We start from the raw sequence: 19,965 nt of genomic DNA, 5'->3' as shown, positions 1-19,965 counted from the left end.
CCTCGGTGTCATACTTACCGTTTTATTCGTCGAGTATCGCAATCCTATTACAGCCGCTCAGTCCTTAGGGCTGAAGGACGGCAATACTTACCTGGCATACTACTTTTGCTTTGCTGCTTTTTTTCCATGGGTCAACGCCATCCAACCTCTTTTACTTCCGCACCTGACCTCATTCACAACATACTGCCTTATACCCCCGACGGTAAGATACGAGAAAATATGATCCGTCATCAAAAATGTGATGTGCCTGCTGCATTATGCACCGTGAAGTTTGAATATATTGCGTAACTGTTGACTCATGAAGAAGTTGGTGTCTTCACACCGAAGAGATGCGGAAGGAAACCGATAAAATAGGTGTAGGTCTGGTGGTCTGGTAATGGTAGCTATTTTCTAAAGTATGTCCAACTGATTAACCTGGCTGGCAGGATTCCAAACATTTTCCCTATAAATTTTCTACTATTTCCTCCGTCGAAACTGCTTTCTATATGCGTGCTGCTGGCTTCCCTATTTCAAGCACTTTTCCATACCCATAGTTTGCAATCCACATCAACATACTAAAGATCCTAATTTCCAAGTACGTGGGAATCTCTCAGTATTCTCTCATCTACCCTTTCGAATAATATTCTCTTTTCCAAGTTATTCCCTTTTCACGTTGCTACCTAATGCAACTGCTTCGCACCAGATACACTCTACTACCTTCATAAGGTATCCGCGTGCCCTTCACTTCACAGCACGACGTTACTGCCCGTGAATTCCTATATCTCGTACCTACCTAACCTTTACCAACTTTCTATAGACCATCTGTCTACTCACTCTCACCTCCCGGAAAATTCACGTCTTCTACAACCTTTCTTTTCCTCACTTTGTCACTCTACCCAACGTACCCTACTAACCAAAACCTCAAGGGTCGACCTCTCCTCTCCCACTCCACTTACTCAAGCACTCTTTAAACAAGTCAACACCTCATCTAAAATCATGTCGGGCGGCAAAGGTGGTAAAGCCTGGACCCCACAGGAAAATGTATGTAGACCATAACTTTCAGTCTTACTAGCCTGCCTGGATAGCAAGATCCATTATATAAGTAACGATCACTGACGATATATACCTATTAGCTTAACCTCCTCATGCAGGTCGTTGACCGTATCAACCCGCCCGGACTCCAAGAAGTCTGCGACATGTATGGACACACCTTCGTGATCTCTCTTCATCCCATAGCACCTCATCCCTATCTACCTTAGGTACCTACCTTAGGTAATTACACCAGACATACCTAGATACTGACACTATACACAGCGGAAACCCCTCGCCGTGGTTCCCGACAGAGAACCCAGAAGAGATCTTACTTCGAGTGGGCTAGTGACGACGGTACGTATTCCAATCTAAACTTATCCTCGCTTCCTTCATTCATACCTAACCTACCTCTTATTCTTTCCTCTTACTCCCCAAGTACTAATATTTCCACGCTAGAGGAGGACAAGGTCTCGGCCAAGAGGAGCTGCCTCTCGTCTGACGAGGACGAGAAAGTAGAAGATTCCGAAGACGACAATGCTGGTATGTGACTTACCGCTTTCCCTATCTCCTTCTTATATTCCTCTATTACCTACGTAGGTACTTGCTTACACACATACACTCACTACACAGTCATCATTGCTAAGAAAAAGCCCGTTCGTTCCGCTAAGCGCTCCAAGAAGGGAGTGCCCGAGGTCAAACTTGAAGATCCTGCCGACAGCGATGACGGTGTCGAGGTTGATGCTTCGGAGGCATAAATCCGCTATCTTATACGCAAAGATCGACGCTGGTCTATGCTATTCTGTGAATTCCTATCTCGGCCCGGCAGGTGCATGCTTCACTTCGGAAATGAATTCGGCTGTCGGTTCCAAGTCTTAGGGCCAAACACATTGCCTCTTTCGCTTTAGAATAGCCAACGCAAACTGATCGTCGGTCCTTTGCAGTATTCCCTTGCGTGCTTTGCGTTGCGCACTCCACTCATTTCATACATCGAAACAGATATGCGCATGTTCTTCATAATAGGGCTTCTAATGAGCAAAAGTTTCCCATGAGGTTTCGGTTTTCGCGTTGTCTTATGCTTGGGGGAGGCATAGTCGCAGGTAATAACAGAGGTCTAGTTTCGGCAGTCATACGCGCAGGTAGAATAGTCCGTCTAGTTAAGCCACTGAACATTTATGCGTGGATTTTAAACATGAATTTACTCATAAATTTTTTTTACTGTCAGTGACCGGTCCTACTTGGCTGTCATCTTATCCGAAGGACTTTCCCCCTTTTACACATTGCGTCCGCAAATAAGGCCTAACCTAGAGTGTATGCGGTCTATAAAACGTAGGCTACCTACCTCCTACCAGGTAGGTAACACCGTAAACACGCCTTACTATATCGTACTCGAAGCAACTAATAAATCAGTCTTCAAATAAAATGAATTGGATTCTATAGGGAAACATCAATAACCAAGTGTTCAATAGTCCAGATCAATGAAGATTCAAAGAAAAGGGGGGGTGGGGCCCCGTCCCTCTCGCATCCCGCCCTCCTCCCCAACGCGCATCACGGACACATCGAGGAGCACATATACTCAACAAACACCAAAAATCATCACGTACGACCATAGGATCTAGAAAACTCGGGATCCCGTCCGCTCTCCCATAGATAAACTGGATACCGCCGAACTAGTAGTCGGGTCGGTGACGACCGGCGAATCCTCGGTGTTGTACGTTTTGCATCTTTGTGGTATTTTTTTGGTGTTATTATATTATGGCTGTCCCGGTTCCAACTACCTAGGTACCTACCTATATACATTCTGATAGTTACCTCGTGGCTAAGATGCGCGTAATGTAGGGGGGGTCGGTATATTATATAATGGTGCAAGTAGGAGGTGGTTATTACCAGAGACCAGAGGCCCCTTATTTTATATTAACTTCGCCTGGACCTTCTCATCCGTCATAAAATGCATCCCGTCCTCTTCTCGGATGCTGGAGCTTGCTAAGTTCTCCCCTTGCACGCTGCGAGCGTTGTGCGAACGGCGGCGGCGGCGGCGGTAGCATGGGATGCTAGGAAGCTGTTTAGAGCCTGGCCGCGGGTTCTCACCGAGGCGCTAGCTACTGTTGTTGTTCGTGGCAAAGAAGCTGCTCTCAGCTCTAGGTAGGTACGCTGGTAGTGGTAGCCGTGGCGGGGAGGTGGCGTTGCTAGTAGCGGGTTGAACATCATGGGATGACACTCCATGCCCCTGGAAGATGACGATGGTTGCAGTGGTGGCGGCGGGGAGGAAGAAGCTCCGTCCTTTGGCGCCGTGGCGCTGTAGCGATCTTGCTGCTACGTGATCATCTCCCGCATGCAGGTTGTGATGTGGGCTGCGGGGATGAGCCGGGCCTGGCGGGCGCAGTCGTAATCGGTAGATTCGAGGAACCCGCCTATTATCCTCTTCGACAGGTTCCTCACGTCGCGGGCGTTGCTCCAGCTAGGGATCGCCTGCATCGAATGGAAGAGCCTCGTCATTTTGCTGTATTCGGCGAGGCTCGGGTTCGTGAGGAAACCCGCCTCGCTTATAAATCTGCTGAATTCAAGCTCCTTGGCGAGCAACGCGATGCAATCGTCAAGGGAGGTGTTATCGAAGTTGATCTCCTGGGAAACAGACTCGCCAGAGCCCTTTCCCAGTACCTGTAGGAGAAAGGGTTAATATTGCATTTAGATCGGTGTACTCATTGATCATTTCGGTGACACACCTCACGGTCCTTTAAATATGAAACTCGTAGGGACTTGTTCTCTGGGGTTTAATCTATGTCTCCTTGCCCCAAAGCCTCGCTTTTGGTAACCGGCAAGCTTGTCGGTGACGGCGCTATGTACTAGGCCATCCATCAACTTGCGTCAGTCAACTCGAGATCCTCTATCGTGGTCCGGGTCGAAATCCACTGCTTCCATGTCTACATTGGTATCTAAATTGGCTATAGGCATCGCTGGTAGTCTCCTTTCATAATTTGTCTTCGTCGTGTATAGGAGACTGTCGACCTCGCCGGCATTCGTGAAATTCGGATGCATCAGCGACCTTTCAAGAATTTCGAGAGCCACCTTGATAGCATGGCCTGAGGAAGTAAGCTCTTGCTCGCGCATCTTCGACCGTAAGATCTGCTCCAGTTAGGGGATATCAAAATTCTCAAAGCGGAAACACCGCTCGACGGGGAAACGTCGTGAGAGGCCTGGATTGACGTTATGGAACATATCCTTGATCTTATCTTCGTATCCAATAAGGATGATACACCCGTCCTCTCCGGGTACTCCTTGAACCATTAATACCAATGTGTCGATGACGCCGGTCTAACTCCTTCCTCCGACTCCACTCCCGACTCGCAGTAGATAGTATGAAGTTGAAAGGCCTCTCGTCTTAATCTGGTTGAGATTCGAGGTGTGCATGGGACTAGAAAATATATTGCCGGTCAAGGTTCGGGCCCTAAGAACTAGAAGTGAAATAATAAACCATTGAAGGTGTTGGATAAGAAGAAGTGACCATGAAATCAGCGTCTTTCCTAGGGATAGAAGACTAATTGATAATAATGGTATATATAAACATAAATTTGCTTCATATATGCTAGACTTACATTGGGATCTGTGCAATGAGATATCAGTTGGTTCTTACTTTGCCTACGAAGACTCAATTGATTGGATCACTTCTCAGCCCCATTTCCAAAATAGTAATGTATATTAACCTGGTTGACTCCAAATTAATATCTCTGGGCCAACCAGCGAACAAGTTATGGTTTAGTTGCATTTTCCGTACGGCTATGCTTTGAATGAAACCCTATAAGCAGCCTTATATCCTACCCCCCTTAAGTCTAATGGAAAGTAATGATTTACGTTGTTGAGCAAACATGCCGGAGGTAGTTAGTTGAGGTGCAACCTCCATTTTGAAATACCGACTCTATGCAAAAAGCTTCTTTCAACTCCCTCTTCACATCCTCATTAACTTAACTTCTTGTTAGCTCATTGCTCTCAACATGTCTGAGACTACCTCAGTACGTCTATCGGCCGACGAAGAGGAGGTCGCGGGAAACGGCTTAATACTCGAGCGGTCCCCATTTGGCCTTGAGAAAATCTACGATTACGAACAAGGAGGTCATCACCCTGTCCATCTAGGCGATGTTCTTCATTCCCGCTATAAAATAATCCATAAACTGGGAAGCGGCGGTTACTCGAATGTCTGGCTTTGCCGTGATATCTCTAGCGATGGCGATAGCGATAGCGATACACTCAAACATAAATATGTGGCGCTTAAGATTATCATGGGAGAAGGTTCCACGAAAGACTGTCCTGAACTTCGGATAAACCGACTCCTGGAAAGCGGCTTTGAAAACCTTGAAACTGCAGATTATTTCTGCCTCCCGTTGGACCAGTTTGAGATCCAGGGTCCTAACGGTACACATCTTGTGTTTGTCTATCCGGTTTTAGGGCCCCGGGTATCAAGACTGCTCAGCCTCGTCGAGTCCGAAGACCCGGGGGCCCCCTTGAGAAAGATCTGTTTGCAGATGACCCAAGCGATGGCCGATCTCCACAGGCGGGGTATTTGCCATGGTGGTATGTATACCTAACCTAACCCTGCCCAGTACTTTACATTTTCGATAATTTCATTTCTAACAAACTTCCTATGAAAAGACTTCCGGCCGGCCAATATCCTGGCACACATCTCCGGTTTAGACGGGCTCTCGGAGGGCGAAGTGCTGGCTATTCTCGGGAAACCCGACACGGCGAAAGTGGTCACGTATTCCGGCGACGACCACGACTTGCCATCGGCCCCTCGGTACCTGGTGTATCCCGTAGATTGGAACGCAGTGACGAAGAATACAGCCCTACTACATCTCATCTCCGGAAAGGCTTGTATCGTTGATTTTGGCGAGAGCTACGACATAACGTCCCCTGTCACAGAGCTGGGGATACCGCAGATTTACTGCTCTCCAGAGTACGCACTGGAAGGCAAAGTCGGTATCGGATGTGATTTATGGGCTCTCGGCTGTACTTTATTCGAGATCCGCACTGGAAGGAAGTTATTTGACACGTTCGATGACGACGTTGACGGGCATTTGTGCAAAGTAGCCAAGGTTCTTGGTAAGTTTCCCGAGCCGTGGTGGTCGGAAACTTGGGAGCAGCGCAAGCATTACTTCGAGAACGAGGTCGATGCGGATGGCCGCGTCGTGCCCGTGTATGTTGGCTCTAATGACAAGAGTCCCGGCCCTGGAGTCATAGGCGCTTTAGTCTCTCAAAAGCCGGAGCCGAGGTCTTTACAGGAAAGTCTGGCTGAAGGTCTATTTTATGAGAATAGTCACGGCCCAGGAGGTATTCAGCGAGACATTTCTCAGGAGGAAATCGAGGTTTTTTCCGACCTCCTTCTGAAGTTGCTCAGGTACACTCCTGAGGACCGCCCTCCAGCGAGCGCTCTAGTGGAGCATGGTTGGTTTATGTATTGAAGACGTAGAATTATATGAGACATTGACCATGAGCATGCTTCGGTTTTGATTTCGCGTAAAGACCTATAGAAGTGAGATAGACCAGGGTCAACCTTCCTATTATCAGCAACCTTGATTTATATTCACAATGCAAATGGGTATAAGATGATCCACGCGCAACATTAGCAACGTTCAAAGACCCTGTAAAGCCCCTTCAGGCTCGCCAACTCAAGCATACCACCCTTCATGAACGACTTCGTCGCTACCAATCTTGCCTTGAACGCCGGGAAAAATACATGCTCTATTGCGTGACGAATCTGTTCTCTTCTCGCTTTGATCTCGTCGGGAACATCTTCCTCCGTCTCGTCGTTGCTTGGGAGCGCTGGAAGTTGTTCTGGAACGTAGAATGTTGCCAGCTCCTTAAGGAACGTTTCGAAGCACAACTTCTCGTCCGTCCAATCTACATAGGGACCAAGCCGAAGAATAAATTGCGGCAACTTTGCCATTGACGGCGTATAACCTTTGAGGAGAAGCGGTATGCTTAACAATTCTCCTGCTGGAGATATCTCAAGGCTGAAGTACTCCAGCAACATTTCCCTCCTCTCGATCAGTTGCTCTGCGACCGTGTCCACAACTTCGTCCACCTCAAATCCGTCATCATCCGTGGTAGCAGCCTTTTCTTGTTCGGCTGCAATTTTGAGAACTTCACGTAGGTCAAGCGCAGGCTGGAATTTTATAACACCGAAATTGCCAAAATCGGTAAGTCCTACCTGGTAGAAGTACTCAAAACATGCTCTACCATAATCGACAAGAAAGAGTTTGACACCCCCTTGAATGGCAGCTAGTCGCCGTCTCTCGTCCACGATGCCGACAAAAGTGTGATTAGCAAATACCTCGGTGAGCTCGTGGTGCATATCATCTCTAACAACAGAGCGAAGTTCGCGCACACTCGTCAGTCTACACAGGATTGGCTCACGGTCAGTTGTTTCGTAAACTGGTTCTTGAGCTGCGTCGAGCGCGGCATTACTCGACGTACGGGTTGCTGGCGCTGCCGAAGCAACAGGGAACATGCTGGTGATCTTGCGTAACGAAGCATCCGTTCTAACCATGTTGCGATCGTCCCGCACAGGCGCTTTTCGCGTACCACTAGGGGTTTTGAGAGTGGACCCATTCGGGTCTGGTTGAGACGTATCGGAAAGCGTAGAACCGGGAAGTAAAGTCTGTGTGAAGAAAGTGCGGCTCGTATCTACCGCTGCTAGTCTATCCCGGATATTCTTGCAGATGGATTGAATGATCTCATCTTCATTCAGAAAGTTAACTTCCTTTTTTGTTGGATGGACGTTGACGTCAACTCGTTGAGGGTCAATTTCAAGACTGAGATATACGAATGGATGTCCATTTTTAGGAAGGAAGGCGGAGTAAGTCTGTTCCAGCGCCTTCTTGATGTTAGATGAATCAACACTGCGATGGTTGATAAAAAGCAGGAAGGTTGTCTTCTTGATATGGTAGTTCGCATTCGTTGCCCATCCCGAAGCCTTGAAACCCCAGCGATCATCAGACGCGGTGAATTCTATGAGCTCATTTGCGACGGCGCTGCCATGAATCTGACGAATGCGGTCTATTGTAGAAGCTTGTTGCTGCACCGTAATAGACGTACCCGAATCGCCATGTTTCTTACAGGAGAAGGCGACACCAGCGCAGTGAATGGCGTAACGCCCTACCATGTCAATTATCTTGTTATACTCATCCGAAGCGGACCTAAAGGCTTTCCGCCTCGTTGGGACATTGTAAAATAAGTCTTCAACTGATATCTGTGTGCCAATACGCCCGGCGATAGGTTTAGGATCAGGTGACTGTCCAGGCTTCGCGGGTGATAGCTTGCCCCCGTCGAAATGTGCTCGCCATGAACAATCTGAGTCCTTAGTCCTCGTGGTTACTGTCAAGTGAGCAATGTGGCTAATGCTAGCAAGGGCTTCGCCTCGGAAGCCATAAGTGGCAATACTACTTAAGTCCTCGAATTTCTGGAGTTTAGATGTGGTGAACCTCTCACATAAGATTGGCAAGTCCTCTTTCTGTCGGGCATGGTGAGATATAATGTACACGAAAGGATTGTGATGGAGAAGAGCTTACATTAATCCCGTGGCCATTATCGGTAATCTGCAACAACTTCAGGCCGCCATCTCTGACAAGCACCTCCAAAGAGGTAGAACCTGCATCAACCGCGTTTTCTATTAACTCTTTTAGAGCGTGCACCGGGGCTACAATGATCTCGCCGGCAGCAATCTTGTTCACAACGTCCGGATCTAAAGCCTAAATGCATTGGGTCGATAATTAGCCCTACATTATTTTACTTGATTGAAGATTGAAAAGGGAGCACTAGCCTTGATTCGGCGAGGAGCATATTCAACTGGAGGCGATGGCTCCTTTCGTTTGGTGCCTCTTGGCTCGTCAATCTCCATAGGATCGGCCATTTTGATATATTATCACTTATGATATTACTTGTTCGGTTGTTTCGTATGACGAAAGCTGCCTATTAAGTTTTGTGATAGATATGCATTTTTCGGCTCTCTTTTAGCCTTTTAGTTTAGGTACCTGTTAGGCTTTTTGAAGGCCTATCACAATCAATGAACAAGTGTTGATGTGAGATGAGCTAAATCCTTATTTACTTCATCGCTTAGATAGTTAATTGAATTGTTGTAAAGATTACGTTTTCTCGAAATTACCTTAGGGGAGGAGAAAACGATGCAGTTAGGTAATGTTGCGGTTTCTTATTTCATTGGAACTGAAACTGGATTGTGCCTTCTGAATAGGACAGCCAAGGTTACGCGTGCTCGGAAGCGGCAACTTGAAGTTCAAACATATGCAATCGCGTAGCCCAATCGAAGGCGGTCATACCCACAGAAACGTATCGATAGCAAAACTGCACTGTGTCATGTACTGTGTTCGTCCATGCGCTTGGACCTCCTTTTTTAGATCTCAAAGCTGCCGAATAAGATAACAAACGGTTATTGGCTCATGTCAACATGGCAAGCAGCACTCGTTGTTTTTAAGATTACCAGGTTGCTAGTTGGCAATAATAATAAAAATATTGTTGGTTGTCTTCTTCTCGGTTGAAGAACCCGAACTTGGGGTTTGCAATACCTAGGTACCTAAGGTAATTATGCCCCGTCCGTTTCGCAAACCTAAACGAGACGATTGGATTGCTAAGAATTACTACGTTCAAAGACTACCAAAATATCATGTGTGATGAGAAGCATTAGCGTGAATTTGGCGGCTTACGTACATTATATAGTTGTTCTATATTGTTTACCTATTCGAGGCATAATTGTAAACTCACGTTGAGCTGAGGTCACGTCAGACTGCCCCCGAGCAAGTTGTTCCAATGGTAAAATAAGGTTCCATAACAGGTCGAAGTGCGGTAAACTCGAAGATTGGGACTGTTCCGGGCGTCACGAAAATATAAATATCACCTTATCGAAATGTGGAAGGAAGGCCGAAGTTTATATAAGTAGTATGGATGTCTAGCCGGATATTGATGGCTTTCCCCAATCAGTAATGTAATATTGGGTCCTCTCCTTGCATGCTACTGTGATTTCGGTATTAGACAACTTACTATGTACAAATTAGTTCAGAGGCAAGCAACCCGATTCCAGCTCGCGCTCGGCAGCGGATTTCCGAGTTGGGAGCTGAGGCGATCACCGGCTGGACGAGTAGTCTAAGATTTCCGCCTCTAGGTTATTGCTTGAAGGCCAAGACATATCCCGTGTCTCGTCAATGTAATGCTCACCACAGCTGATCGGCTTTTGTCGTATGCTTGATGAGAAAACGCTTGACGGCATGTATGATAGGAATGGTATAATCGAAGAGAGACTACCTTAGGTAGCAATTAAATGGGGAAAGTAAAGGTTATATCAAATTACCTAGGTAGACTTTGGTTATATGCTAGTTACTAGTTTTGTTGAGGAAGTTTGGGTTACAGTGAACGACAAGTAGAAAATTTTAGACTTATTACCTTATCTCTCTGTTCTATCGGTAAGGATTTAACCTAGTACAATACAAGCCGGCAATTATATCCCTGTTGAGGCTAGAGTGGCACTAGGCATGTTCAAGATAGCCATAAGAAGAACGATCCCGGTCTTATTTCTGAAAGACAAGTCAGAAGGCCGTTCGGTCAGTTCGAACTTCGAATTGCTGTTATTGACGATATGACTCTCTAATTATTGGTATTCCCTCGGAGTTGTAAAGAGATCCGTGTGTTAGCGGCCTCTCGGTTTTCCCCCTTTATACATCATCTCGACGTCACTTTCAATTTTATGATTATGTTCGTTCAAGCATCCAGGCTGCCAGGATCACGCATCCCTCTAGGAATCGAACAGTATCTAAATCCATCCCCCCCAGCGACTTTAACCGCCTGCTCAGCACTATAATGTGTGGCACGGGCACGACTCTTACGGCACAACACACTGGAAAACACAAGTAGTTTACCAAAGTAAGGGGGACTCTTTTATCGGTAGTAATTTCACATTTTCTTAACATATCATGATGTGAAGAGAGGCATTTGCGATATCTCAATTTTGGGTCGGAGGAATTATTACTAACACCAAGCGGAAACCCGAACTTCATAGCGCCAACAGCCTGGAAGTCGGGTGTTAGTACTGGCGTGCATGTATATGTGATGCGTGTTGTATAAAAGTGATCGCTTTTTCCGCAATGACAAGCATCATTGCCTCTCGGACAAGGGTTGTTTCCAAAGACCAAGAAGAGATGGCCAGTCGGGAGTTTTTATTTCCTCCCTCTCTCTCATTAGCGTCGGTTTATTAGAGACTGCTACCCTACCCGTGCTAGATGCGCAGATGGATAGGTTGCATCTCGTAGGCTCGTACGGTACCGCAGTCCCGTATCACTGCGCGCACACACACACGCGCTGCAACGGCTCGGACAATTTTACCCATTGACTTACCCCTGTAGACAGGCCACATAAGATAATCTCATGTATGCACGTAGTAGGCCATTGGTAGGTAGGTAATCTCGACTGCGTTGCCGCTCCAAAATGGATATGAGTGGAAGTGCAGACAGACACAGGCAACGCACACAGACAAACACCGCCCCTTTTCACTGTTTGATGACTGGACGCTAGCGAGCCAACCACAGCATTGATTCCCGCCTCTGTCAAAGTTAAACTTGCCTGCATTTTTTTTTTGGTCCGCACAGACATATAGACCCTTCTTACAGGGGTGATACGTGCATGCTTTCCTTATTTATCTTGCGGTGTGCTTCGGCAGGCTTGAGGTGATGCAAGATGCATGTTTGCCAGGGCGTCACGGTAACTTTAGGTGCAGAGATCGGAGCTAGGAAGATCGAGGATTTTTAGCAAGGAACACCCAGATCGGCAGGGTATTGTGGTATGGAAAAGAGGGGAAGAGAACAAGAGGCATCCGAGCAACAGCAAGTAAGAATTGGTTCGTTTCAGGTGTGCCGTTATGCGTGTAAGTCGGTGTATATACGCGAGCGCTAGGAGGTTATGCGAGCGGTGTCTTCGTCCCGCGAATTCTATTCTGCGTCTATGTGGACGGCAAGTATATGAGCAAGGCAAGGTACCTTCATATAAAATGATGAGAGTGATGCTAGGCCATACCTAGTGGTGCCCTTTTTTGATGTGTACTGTCGTAATATTCGGAAATGAGAACAGCTTTCCCGGCATCAAGCATTATATTATAGACCTCGATATTATATCAAACCACACAAACCGCAACAATGAACCCAGCAACCAACCCAGCACTGGCCTCTTACTGGTTGCCGCTAACGCCAACCCGACAACATAATTGTAGATTTAAGAGGAGGATGCTAAAAGAAAGATCCGGACAAGAGCAAGACGGGGGTTGGCGGGTAGGACGGGCCGAATCCTTACGATTAGTTGAGGCGGAATATAAGCTTGCTTCCTGGGTTGTATTGGCGGGCTTGGATGGGATCTGATCAGTCCGTCTCCGAAGCGGAAATTTATGATGAACGTCGCGGTAAACATGCCCGTTTCTTGTTTTCTCGCGCTTGTTTCAATTTCTCGACCCAATTTTCCATTTTGTCCCGACGGAAAATGTTTCGTTTCATTGATATATCCATCCCAATTTCTGTGAATTCTACCTTTTTACTCTGCTCTCCCCCACCCTTATCTCGTGTTTGGCTAGAATAACCTACAACCTTCTTCTGCTCGCTACCCTCCTTCCTGTCACTTCCAACCTATACAATATCCTCCCCCTCCTCAGGATTATCATCTTATTACACGATCTCGTTCCATCGAGCCTCATCCTCTCATCTCCCTTGGCCAATACTGCTGGCTAGATACACGACAGGATAGAGATCAGAAATTGGGAAGAAGAAATATACACAAGATTAAAACAACAACGGCGAGAAATCCCGGACTCGAAAGACCCCGCCCCTCCCTATCTGGTACCACTAGGTTTGCCATCAAACAAATAGTCTGGCACGGGCGATCTGGACGAGCCTGGCCTTATCACTAGGCCACCGCCTCCCCCCATTCACGTCACCAAAAAAGAAAAAGAGCCCCAAAGTTCGACCTAATATATAGTACATGAAGATGCAGCTGACCTTCCGAAAAAGCGATTCCTCTCATTATGTTGCGCTCTCCTCTTCTCTCCCCTCGTGCTGCCGCCTCCCGGCGTCACACAAGTTCCCGGATTGTGGCGAAAACAAGAGCCGCAAACGCCGTACATGAGGAAAAAAAAAAATTTTAAAAACGGTTCGACATAATTAGAAGCAGGGATAAGCAGGGATTTCTCCAGCTCAACCAAACCGGCGGGGCGTCGGTAAAGTAAGAACGAATTTTAAAACCCGGACGGCTCGATTAAGGCGCCAGAAAGGCCAGGCGGAATTCATGCTGATATTAAAAACGATTTTTTTTTCGGAAAGTAGATGCCGTACAATAACGGGAGTATGATATGTACCTAAGATGGAAAGATGCATTATGTTGTACATGGTATCTCCTGCGCGACTGAAAACGAGGAATGCGCGATAAAGGGTATAGTTTTACAATTCGACTGCGAATAGGTTGTGGTAGTATCAAACATTAACCTAGCGGACAGGTTGTCAAAGGCGTTCAAGCCTATAAGGGAGCCCGGAGCTACTCAGAGACGATATCATGAAGAGGATTTGTGGCGTCCTAGTATGAATCAACCACTACCGACCTCGTCGCGAAGGGTCAGGCTTTTCTATTAATCCGCCGATGTCGACGCGGCTCGAACGATCATCCCGCTGCCAACTAGACAGTTCCCCTGGGGGACCAGCTTGACTCTGGCCACGGATAGGAGGTAGTTGATATTCGACTTGCTGTGGAGGTCTGACACCAGGGAGCTCGCTCCTAGGGATTTGATGCGAAGGACCCGCGGGCGGTTCGATTCGCGAGGGTCCAGAGGCGGAATAAGGGGAAACGTTCGGGTTGATGCCAGGTGTAAGGCCGGATATTATAGGGGCGGGTGTTGGTGTCGGTGGTTGCCGTGGCGTATAAGCACCCTCGCGAGACGATTCCCCGTATCGAGGCCGTCCAGAGTCGAAGGAACTTGAAACCGGAGTCAACTGAGCATATGGCTGTTGAAATGAGTATTGGAACTCTCGGGCATGGGGAGAAGGTGATGGGTGAGGGAACGACTGGGTTGGGCGGTTTAACAGAAGCAGTACGACGAAGTATATCGAGTCCTCCTTCGCTAGTCCGACACGGATGGGATAGTATCGTAACTGTCTGTCTCCCCCGACGAAGTTGAAGAAATCCTGGCGATCTAGCTGGAACCTCGATATCGACTCTGGACTAAACGGCAATGCCTGTATCACCCTCGCGGCCTCTTCTTTTCCGAAAATTGGCGGGAGATAATTCGGTTCCTTTTTCCCCTGTTCGTCCTGCAGAGACCGTTGAAGTGCAAAGACCCTATCGCGCTCTCCTGGACTGACGACATCTAGCAACCTGCGGCCCATGACTGATCGAACACCTAGGGCTTCCATAAAAGCTCCCGACGCCCCCATAATCTCTAGATCTGTCGTCAAAAATGCCACTGGCTCCTGGGCACGAGGGGGTATGGAAATGGGCGCGGGGAAGATATTTGCATCTGAAGCTGACCCACGCTCGATAAACCTAGGTGGAACAGGATCACTCGGTTGAGATTTTAATACTCTATATGAGTGGTTTCTTCGGAGGGGGTCTTCGTATGAGGCAGAGACTGCGCTAATCGGCGAATAGAGGGAAAGTGGTCGTCGTATTGCTGGATCACCTGGGTGAGGGAATCTCCCCGTCTCAAATCGGGGTTGGTTGTCATCGCGTAATCGAGGTCGGCCGCGCTTCTTATGTTGGACGTCGACACATGAGTCTTCTTTACCGTTACTCAAACACCGCGAACATGGCCGCTGGGCTATTTACAAGCACGTATGGTCAGCTTTATACCCGATTCCACGACAATCAAACGCATATGAAACAAAGAAATGAGATTCCCCGTGGACCCGAACTGGGGCATGGGAAATATGCCCCTTATCAATAATCCACTGTCCCTTTCTAACTAAAGATCGGGACATGATCCAAGAGGGATGTGTCGTAACACCTAATCGGGTGGGAAGGTCGACTCAGAGGTTTCATCGTCATGGCGGTTAATATCGTAATATCGGGATTGGCGATGGCGCTATATAATCCTATTGTAAGAATTATATCGTGCCATTTTTGCTAATCCTGGCCGTCTTGACTTCGCTATCTATTGTGGCTTCATTGCCGAAGCTTTGATAGCCTAGGTGTGTGAAGTTGGGATGTCTGGTCGTTCCGTCGACGCCTCAAAACCGCGTCCGTTTGAAAAAGCGAGAATCCGTATCTGAAAGCAGGATTCGTCCCCTCCTCCCCTTCCGATTAGAAACCGTCTGTCTGCTGCCATAGATACCTTGGTTGCAAGGAATCCCTCATAGATCATCATCATCATCATTCAGATGACGATTTTAACTGATTCATACCGTGCTCGGACTGTTCCTTCTCATACTTTCCCCTCTAGGCCCTCTAGGGCGGCCTCGAGCGTAAAACTCACAACAGAAAGAAATAACGAGAAAAATGGAGTTTTATACGTACCATCGCACCTAATAAAAGTTAGTATATAAAAGCCTATCAAAAACATTGGGATTTAAATTCTCAACAGTACCTCAAATGTGCTCTTTTGCAGGGCACGCAAGCTGAAGCCACGTGCCCCTTAGTTTTCCGCTGGGATTTCGGAGAGGTGTAAGGAGGATTTTCGGCGCCTTGCGGGTTGCTCGGCATCGTATAGGATGATGGTCCTATGTTTGGTCCAACTACAGGAGGAAGCGAATACTGCGGCTGGGGAACCATCGGGCCTGGCTGCTGCGTGTAGGAAATCGGTCTTCCCATCGTGTCCTCGGGACGGTGATATGGATATTGCATTCGCTCCGGACCCTCTGGAGGGTATGGTCTGGTGGCACTGGTTGTATGGGGTAATAAGGACGGCTGTGGCGGTGCTGCTCGATACTCGCCTGCTGAAACCGTTGAGCTTGGACGATACGCATCATGGCTAACGGGCTGGAAGCTTCCCTGACCTCGATCACCGACCTCCGGGTATGGTTTGGGCGGGAGTGGTGGTGGAGACCCTGACATGGGCGGAGAGGGATACGCCCTTGTGCTGCTAAGAGCACAATCCGTCTCTGCTCTGGCCCAGGACAGGTCTAGAGAGAAGTTCGCCAGGTTCAAGAAGCCTCGGCGCTGGCCGAGCGGATGGTTTGACTGCTCAGTAGGATAAATAAGAGTTTGCATGGATGCAGCCGGGGGGGAGATATACGATAGGACCGTGAGCCCGAACGTCTATCTCTCTCCTTCCAAGCGGCGGTCCGGCACCTTCGCTGGGAGTATGGAAAATACCGTTTAGATATAGTTTCGGCGATTCTCGAGAGGTAATATGTTCAGTCTCACTTGCAAATTCGAGGAGATTTTCAAAAAATCACTTCTTGGTCCGGGAACCGCACCAGATGGTAAGCAACGCTTTTTTTTTCAAGTCCGTAAATGGCAACCCAGGTTCGAAATCTTTCAAGGGTTAGAAGAGTGGTCCCTGGCTTAAATCTTTCCACTTCCTCAAGGGGTTTATTAGTTGAGAAGTTATACGACCAAGGCAAGTCGAAGGCCAGTTAGTAATAGCGACTCAGTCCTGACTCGTCCTGACTCGATGGCGCAAGTTAAAAGACAGCGTTGGACAAGCAAAATCGCCTGTGGTACTGGCTAAGTCAAGGTTAGAGAATCCAGTGATACGGCGCGCTGCGAAGTTGGTGGAAACCTGGGAGATGGGATGACGGGGAGCTGCAGCACAAGACACACGACCGGTCTCCTTGTAGCACGGTGAGATAGCTCTTGGGTCTTGGAGGCCTGGGAGGCAACGTGCCGGCGGTAGCTGCGACGGGCAGAGCTTGATGATGCCAACTTGTCGTCTCGAGATGGAGAAGCTCGACGACTTTTGGGTCTGGATAAGGTCGCGGGAGGCTTTTGTGCGACTTTAATATTAGAGATTGGGACAATTTAGGTACGAACCAGGGTACAAGCTCTTTTGGGGCGGCATACGCAAGTACAAGGCCAGTAGCTGCACACGCACCAGGCCTGCTTGGCGGTTCTTCGTTAAGAAACACTGGCAATGCGCTGGCACGGGCGCTGGGTTTTGGCTGGGCTGTACTGTACTGTACTAGGGGTGTATTTTCTATGACCTATGACAGGGAGTGGGTATGGAGAAAGAGAGAGAGAGAGGGTAGCAGAGACACTGTTGAGAGATCCCTGGAGCGTGTCGATGTGACGAGGCGAGTATGCAAGAGGCTAATAATAAGATATGTTCTCATGTTCTCTACAGAATAACGATGACAACGAGAAGGGGCACATGTACGGTTTACGGAAGTACCAGTCACTGTATTGTACAAGTACTAGCCGGCTAATAAATGTGCTGAGAGTAAGGATGAGGATGGGTAGTAGTGCTAGATAGAGGTGGACCTGGCCATGATGGTAAATTCCCAGTACTTGTCCAGGGTCCCATGGGCGCTGTGGACCTGTCAGGGTAGACCCCTGGCGACAACGGGGAAGCATTGGCTGCTAATCATTGATCAGGGATTTTCCAAGGGTAGCGGAGAGGTACTAGCCAGGCTAGCAACGGCCATGAAGGAAATCCCCTATGTTCTCATCTTGTAACATCCCACGATGCTATACCACAGACCATGCGATACAGTACAATTTATTGTGCTTTACCTTCCCCTGCGCGTCTTCCGCCTTTTCCTTTTTTTTCTTTTTTTCTTTTTGTCTTAACCCTGGCGATCTAAGAATTCCCCGCGCGAAATGCCATGATGTGACTCCGTCTGAGCGCCTTGAGATTGCTAAGAAATGCGCAACGGAAATAATGAGACAGATTTTCCAAACATGAGCATTCAATTGGCTAGGATTTATCGAGATTCGAAGGGCCAGGAGACGAAGGGGTATAATTTCTACATAGAGTACTTGAAGTAAGTACCTGAAGGGGGAGGGGTGTATTGTTCAACGGCTTTTAGGAGGGGGGTGTGCGTTGTCTGATTGCCAACCCACACGACCTGGCAAGCCTACCTACCTAACCTAAGTTCTTCTAATTGCTACTATCTCTGACCTCATATGGCCCCTAACAAGGGGAAACGAACAGTACGTTAAAGTCTCGCTAAGTCTGCTTCTGTGCTTATATGAGGGTGGGAGCGGGATGCAAGAGAAGCAGTTTAAGAAAAATGCCCGGTTATGCAGTATTGCGCAAATATGTAAGTTGGTATGCACGTAACTTTAATATACTGCAAGGGACTCTTTGCACCATATCGAGAAGTTATCGTAGGGTTGTTGTTTTTATTTTGCTGTGGATCATGTAAGTTGAATAAGACAAGATGGGGGGGGGGGGATGTCTAAGTCGTAGATCAAACAGAGTAACAAAAGTTACCTCTGAAAGCAGTTGAGAGAGAAAGTACCTGACCTAACCTAACCTGATGTATAATACAATAGTTAGTTACATGTTACTTAACTCCCACTATTACTCCCAATTGCTACCAATTGAAGGCCAACGTATGAATGGGTGGGAAAATTATACGGCGGCCAACCAGTAAAAGAAGGTCAAAATTAAATAAATAAAAAATAATACTACTGACCAAATCGGCTCCCGGCGTCAAATGGCCAGTTAACTATTGGTCGGACGTTAATTCTGATTGGAGGAAGACGAGTCCAAAAGGTCCAACGTCCAGGCCCTCAGCTCAATCAAATAGATTGACGAGTAGCATCTTACACGTGCATTATATGAAGATGATGTAATACTTGAAAGAGGATAATAATAAATAAGATCAGCGGAAGATTCGACATCAGTTATTCTTACTCGAAGACACCGAGGAGGTTTAAATTTTACTTGGGCCCGCGTGAACAGCATACCATCTTCGGCTTCTCATTTCTCATAGCGTGCCTTGTCTAGGCAGATTTAGGTACGTATGAGGTAGACTGTAACGACAACCTATCTCCAAATAGTTTACGGTTTAGGTTAGGTTAGGTAGGTCTTTTTATGTGTGGTAATATTAGGGCGTGTACCAACAATACATCGACAATTATAACAATACAATACGTGACGTATCGCAACCAAGCAGTAGGTATCCATCCCATTTTACTGATAGACCACACCCTACGTCTTATAATACAGTAGGTATTACCTTTAACGCTCTTCTATGAGGCTCTACTTTTAGGAATAAACTAGCAATTGTTCCCGAGAAAGAAGCCATAACGTAAAGAGGTGGTATCCCGAACTTTTAGTACGTAACCGTCGCCAACTAAGACTTGACCGTCGTGGAGCTACACTAGCTAGAAGAAAGTAGATGAGAAAAAAAGTCAGATTCGTAAATATATTTCCCTATCAACCTGAACCTCACCGACCTCGATTCTCCCGTCTCCCGCCTCCCGCCTCCCGTCTATCTACTGGGTTTGAAAAGTGCGTGACGAGACAGGAATTACGGTGTGCGATAGTATATACAACATCACTTCCTCCTGTTCCGTACGGAGATAGACGAGTGTTGAATTTTTAATGGTGGATAATCTACGGCCGCAGAATAAAAACTCCCCCCGTGAGCAGTGTACAGTAGCATGGCAACATGGGTCCGAATAATAGGGGAGGCTTGAGCGGAACCGGACTTTGAAGGGACTTGGCCGCGTGCCTAGCCGACGGCAGTTCCTTAGCAGCGGCTCTACGATGATTGTCGCATCTGAGGTGGATGAATCTTATTTGAGAGATGTGATGAAGCCAAAAAATTTTATTGTAACTCATTTCACCTCGTATACCTTGGAGGCATTTCTTCTAGATAATCAACTAGCAATCGACATGGGGGACATCTTGCAGGTACTACATGCCCAATTCTGGGTTTCGATCAATTCTGCATGGACCAAGCCGGGATTGGTCGAAAGGGACAAGGAAGGCCTGCCGAGTTCATGCATCGACATTTCAAAGTATTGAAAAGAAAGAGAGAA

The 19,965-nt window shown here is 47.5% G+C and overlaps 5 protein-coding genes across 5 annotated transcripts; 2 read left to right on the top strand and 3 right to left on the bottom strand.

Moving 5' to 3' along the window:
- Window positions 1-975: 975 nt before the first annotated feature.
- F4812DRAFT_469246 (uncharacterized protein) lies at window positions 976-1,972 on the top strand (the record flags this gene model as incomplete). The annotated part of the gene is made up of 5 exons (XM_047938860.1): window positions 976-1,020; window positions 1,113-1,140; window positions 1,294-1,365; window positions 1,468-1,551; window positions 1,642-1,972. 5 exons carry the CDS (start codon window positions 976-978, stop codon window positions 1,764-1,766), a joined length of 354 nt encoding a protein of 117 aa, XP_047793007.1. The 3' UTR covers window positions 1,767-1,972.
- Window positions 1,973-2,899: 927 nt separating this feature from the next.
- Window positions 2,900-4,116, bottom strand: F4812DRAFT_469242 (uncharacterized protein; the record flags this gene model as incomplete). Its single annotated transcript, XM_047938859.1, has 2 exons — window positions 2,900-3,666; window positions 3,883-4,116. 2 exons carry the CDS (start codon window positions 4,114-4,116, stop codon window positions 3,322-3,324), a joined length of 579 nt encoding a protein of 192 aa, XP_047793006.1. The 3' UTR covers window positions 2,900-3,321.
- An 881-nt stretch (window positions 4,117-4,997) lies between these two features.
- F4812DRAFT_456702 (kinase-like domain-containing protein) lies at window positions 4,998-6,461 on the top strand (the record flags this gene model as incomplete). Its single annotated transcript, XM_047937034.1, has 2 exons — window positions 4,998-5,574; window positions 5,653-6,461. The coding sequence occupies 2 exons, from the start codon at window positions 4,998-5,000 to the stop codon at window positions 6,459-6,461; spliced, it is 1,386 nt and encodes a 461-aa protein (XP_047793005.1).
- A 161-nt stretch (window positions 6,462-6,622) lies between these two features.
- F4812DRAFT_450017 (DNA mismatch repair protein MutL) lies at window positions 6,623-8,911 on the bottom strand (the record flags this gene model as incomplete). Its single annotated transcript, XM_047936042.1, has 3 exons — window positions 6,623-8,512; window positions 8,571-8,750; window positions 8,792-8,911. 3 exons carry the CDS (start codon window positions 8,909-8,911, stop codon window positions 6,623-6,625), a joined length of 2,190 nt encoding a protein of 729 aa, XP_047793004.1.
- Window positions 8,912-13,399: 4,488 nt separating this feature from the next.
- On the bottom strand, window positions 13,400-16,720 carry F4812DRAFT_275029 (uncharacterized protein). Its single transcript, XM_047930949.1, has 4 exons — window positions 16,026-16,720; window positions 15,617-15,965; window positions 15,547-15,554; window positions 13,400-14,851 (listed from the first exon to the last, which is right to left on the bottom strand). The coding sequence occupies exons 1-4, from the start codon at window positions 16,237-16,239 to the stop codon at window positions 13,632-13,634; spliced, it is 1,791 nt and encodes a 596-aa protein (XP_047793003.1). The 5' UTR covers window positions 16,240-16,720; the 3' UTR covers window positions 13,400-13,631.
- Between the last annotated feature and the right edge of the window lie 3,245 nt (window positions 16,721-19,965).

Source organism: Daldinia caldariorum, assembly GCF_022478825.1.
Source record: "Daldinia caldariorum strain CBS 122874 unplaced genomic scaffold F4812scaffold_3, whole genome shotgun sequence".
NCBI lineage: Eukaryota > Fungi > Ascomycota > Sordariomycetes > Xylariales > Hypoxylaceae > Daldinia > Daldinia caldariorum.
Note: the sequence above shows the minus strand (reverse complement) of the source record. Positions and strands in the feature narration are given on the sequence as shown.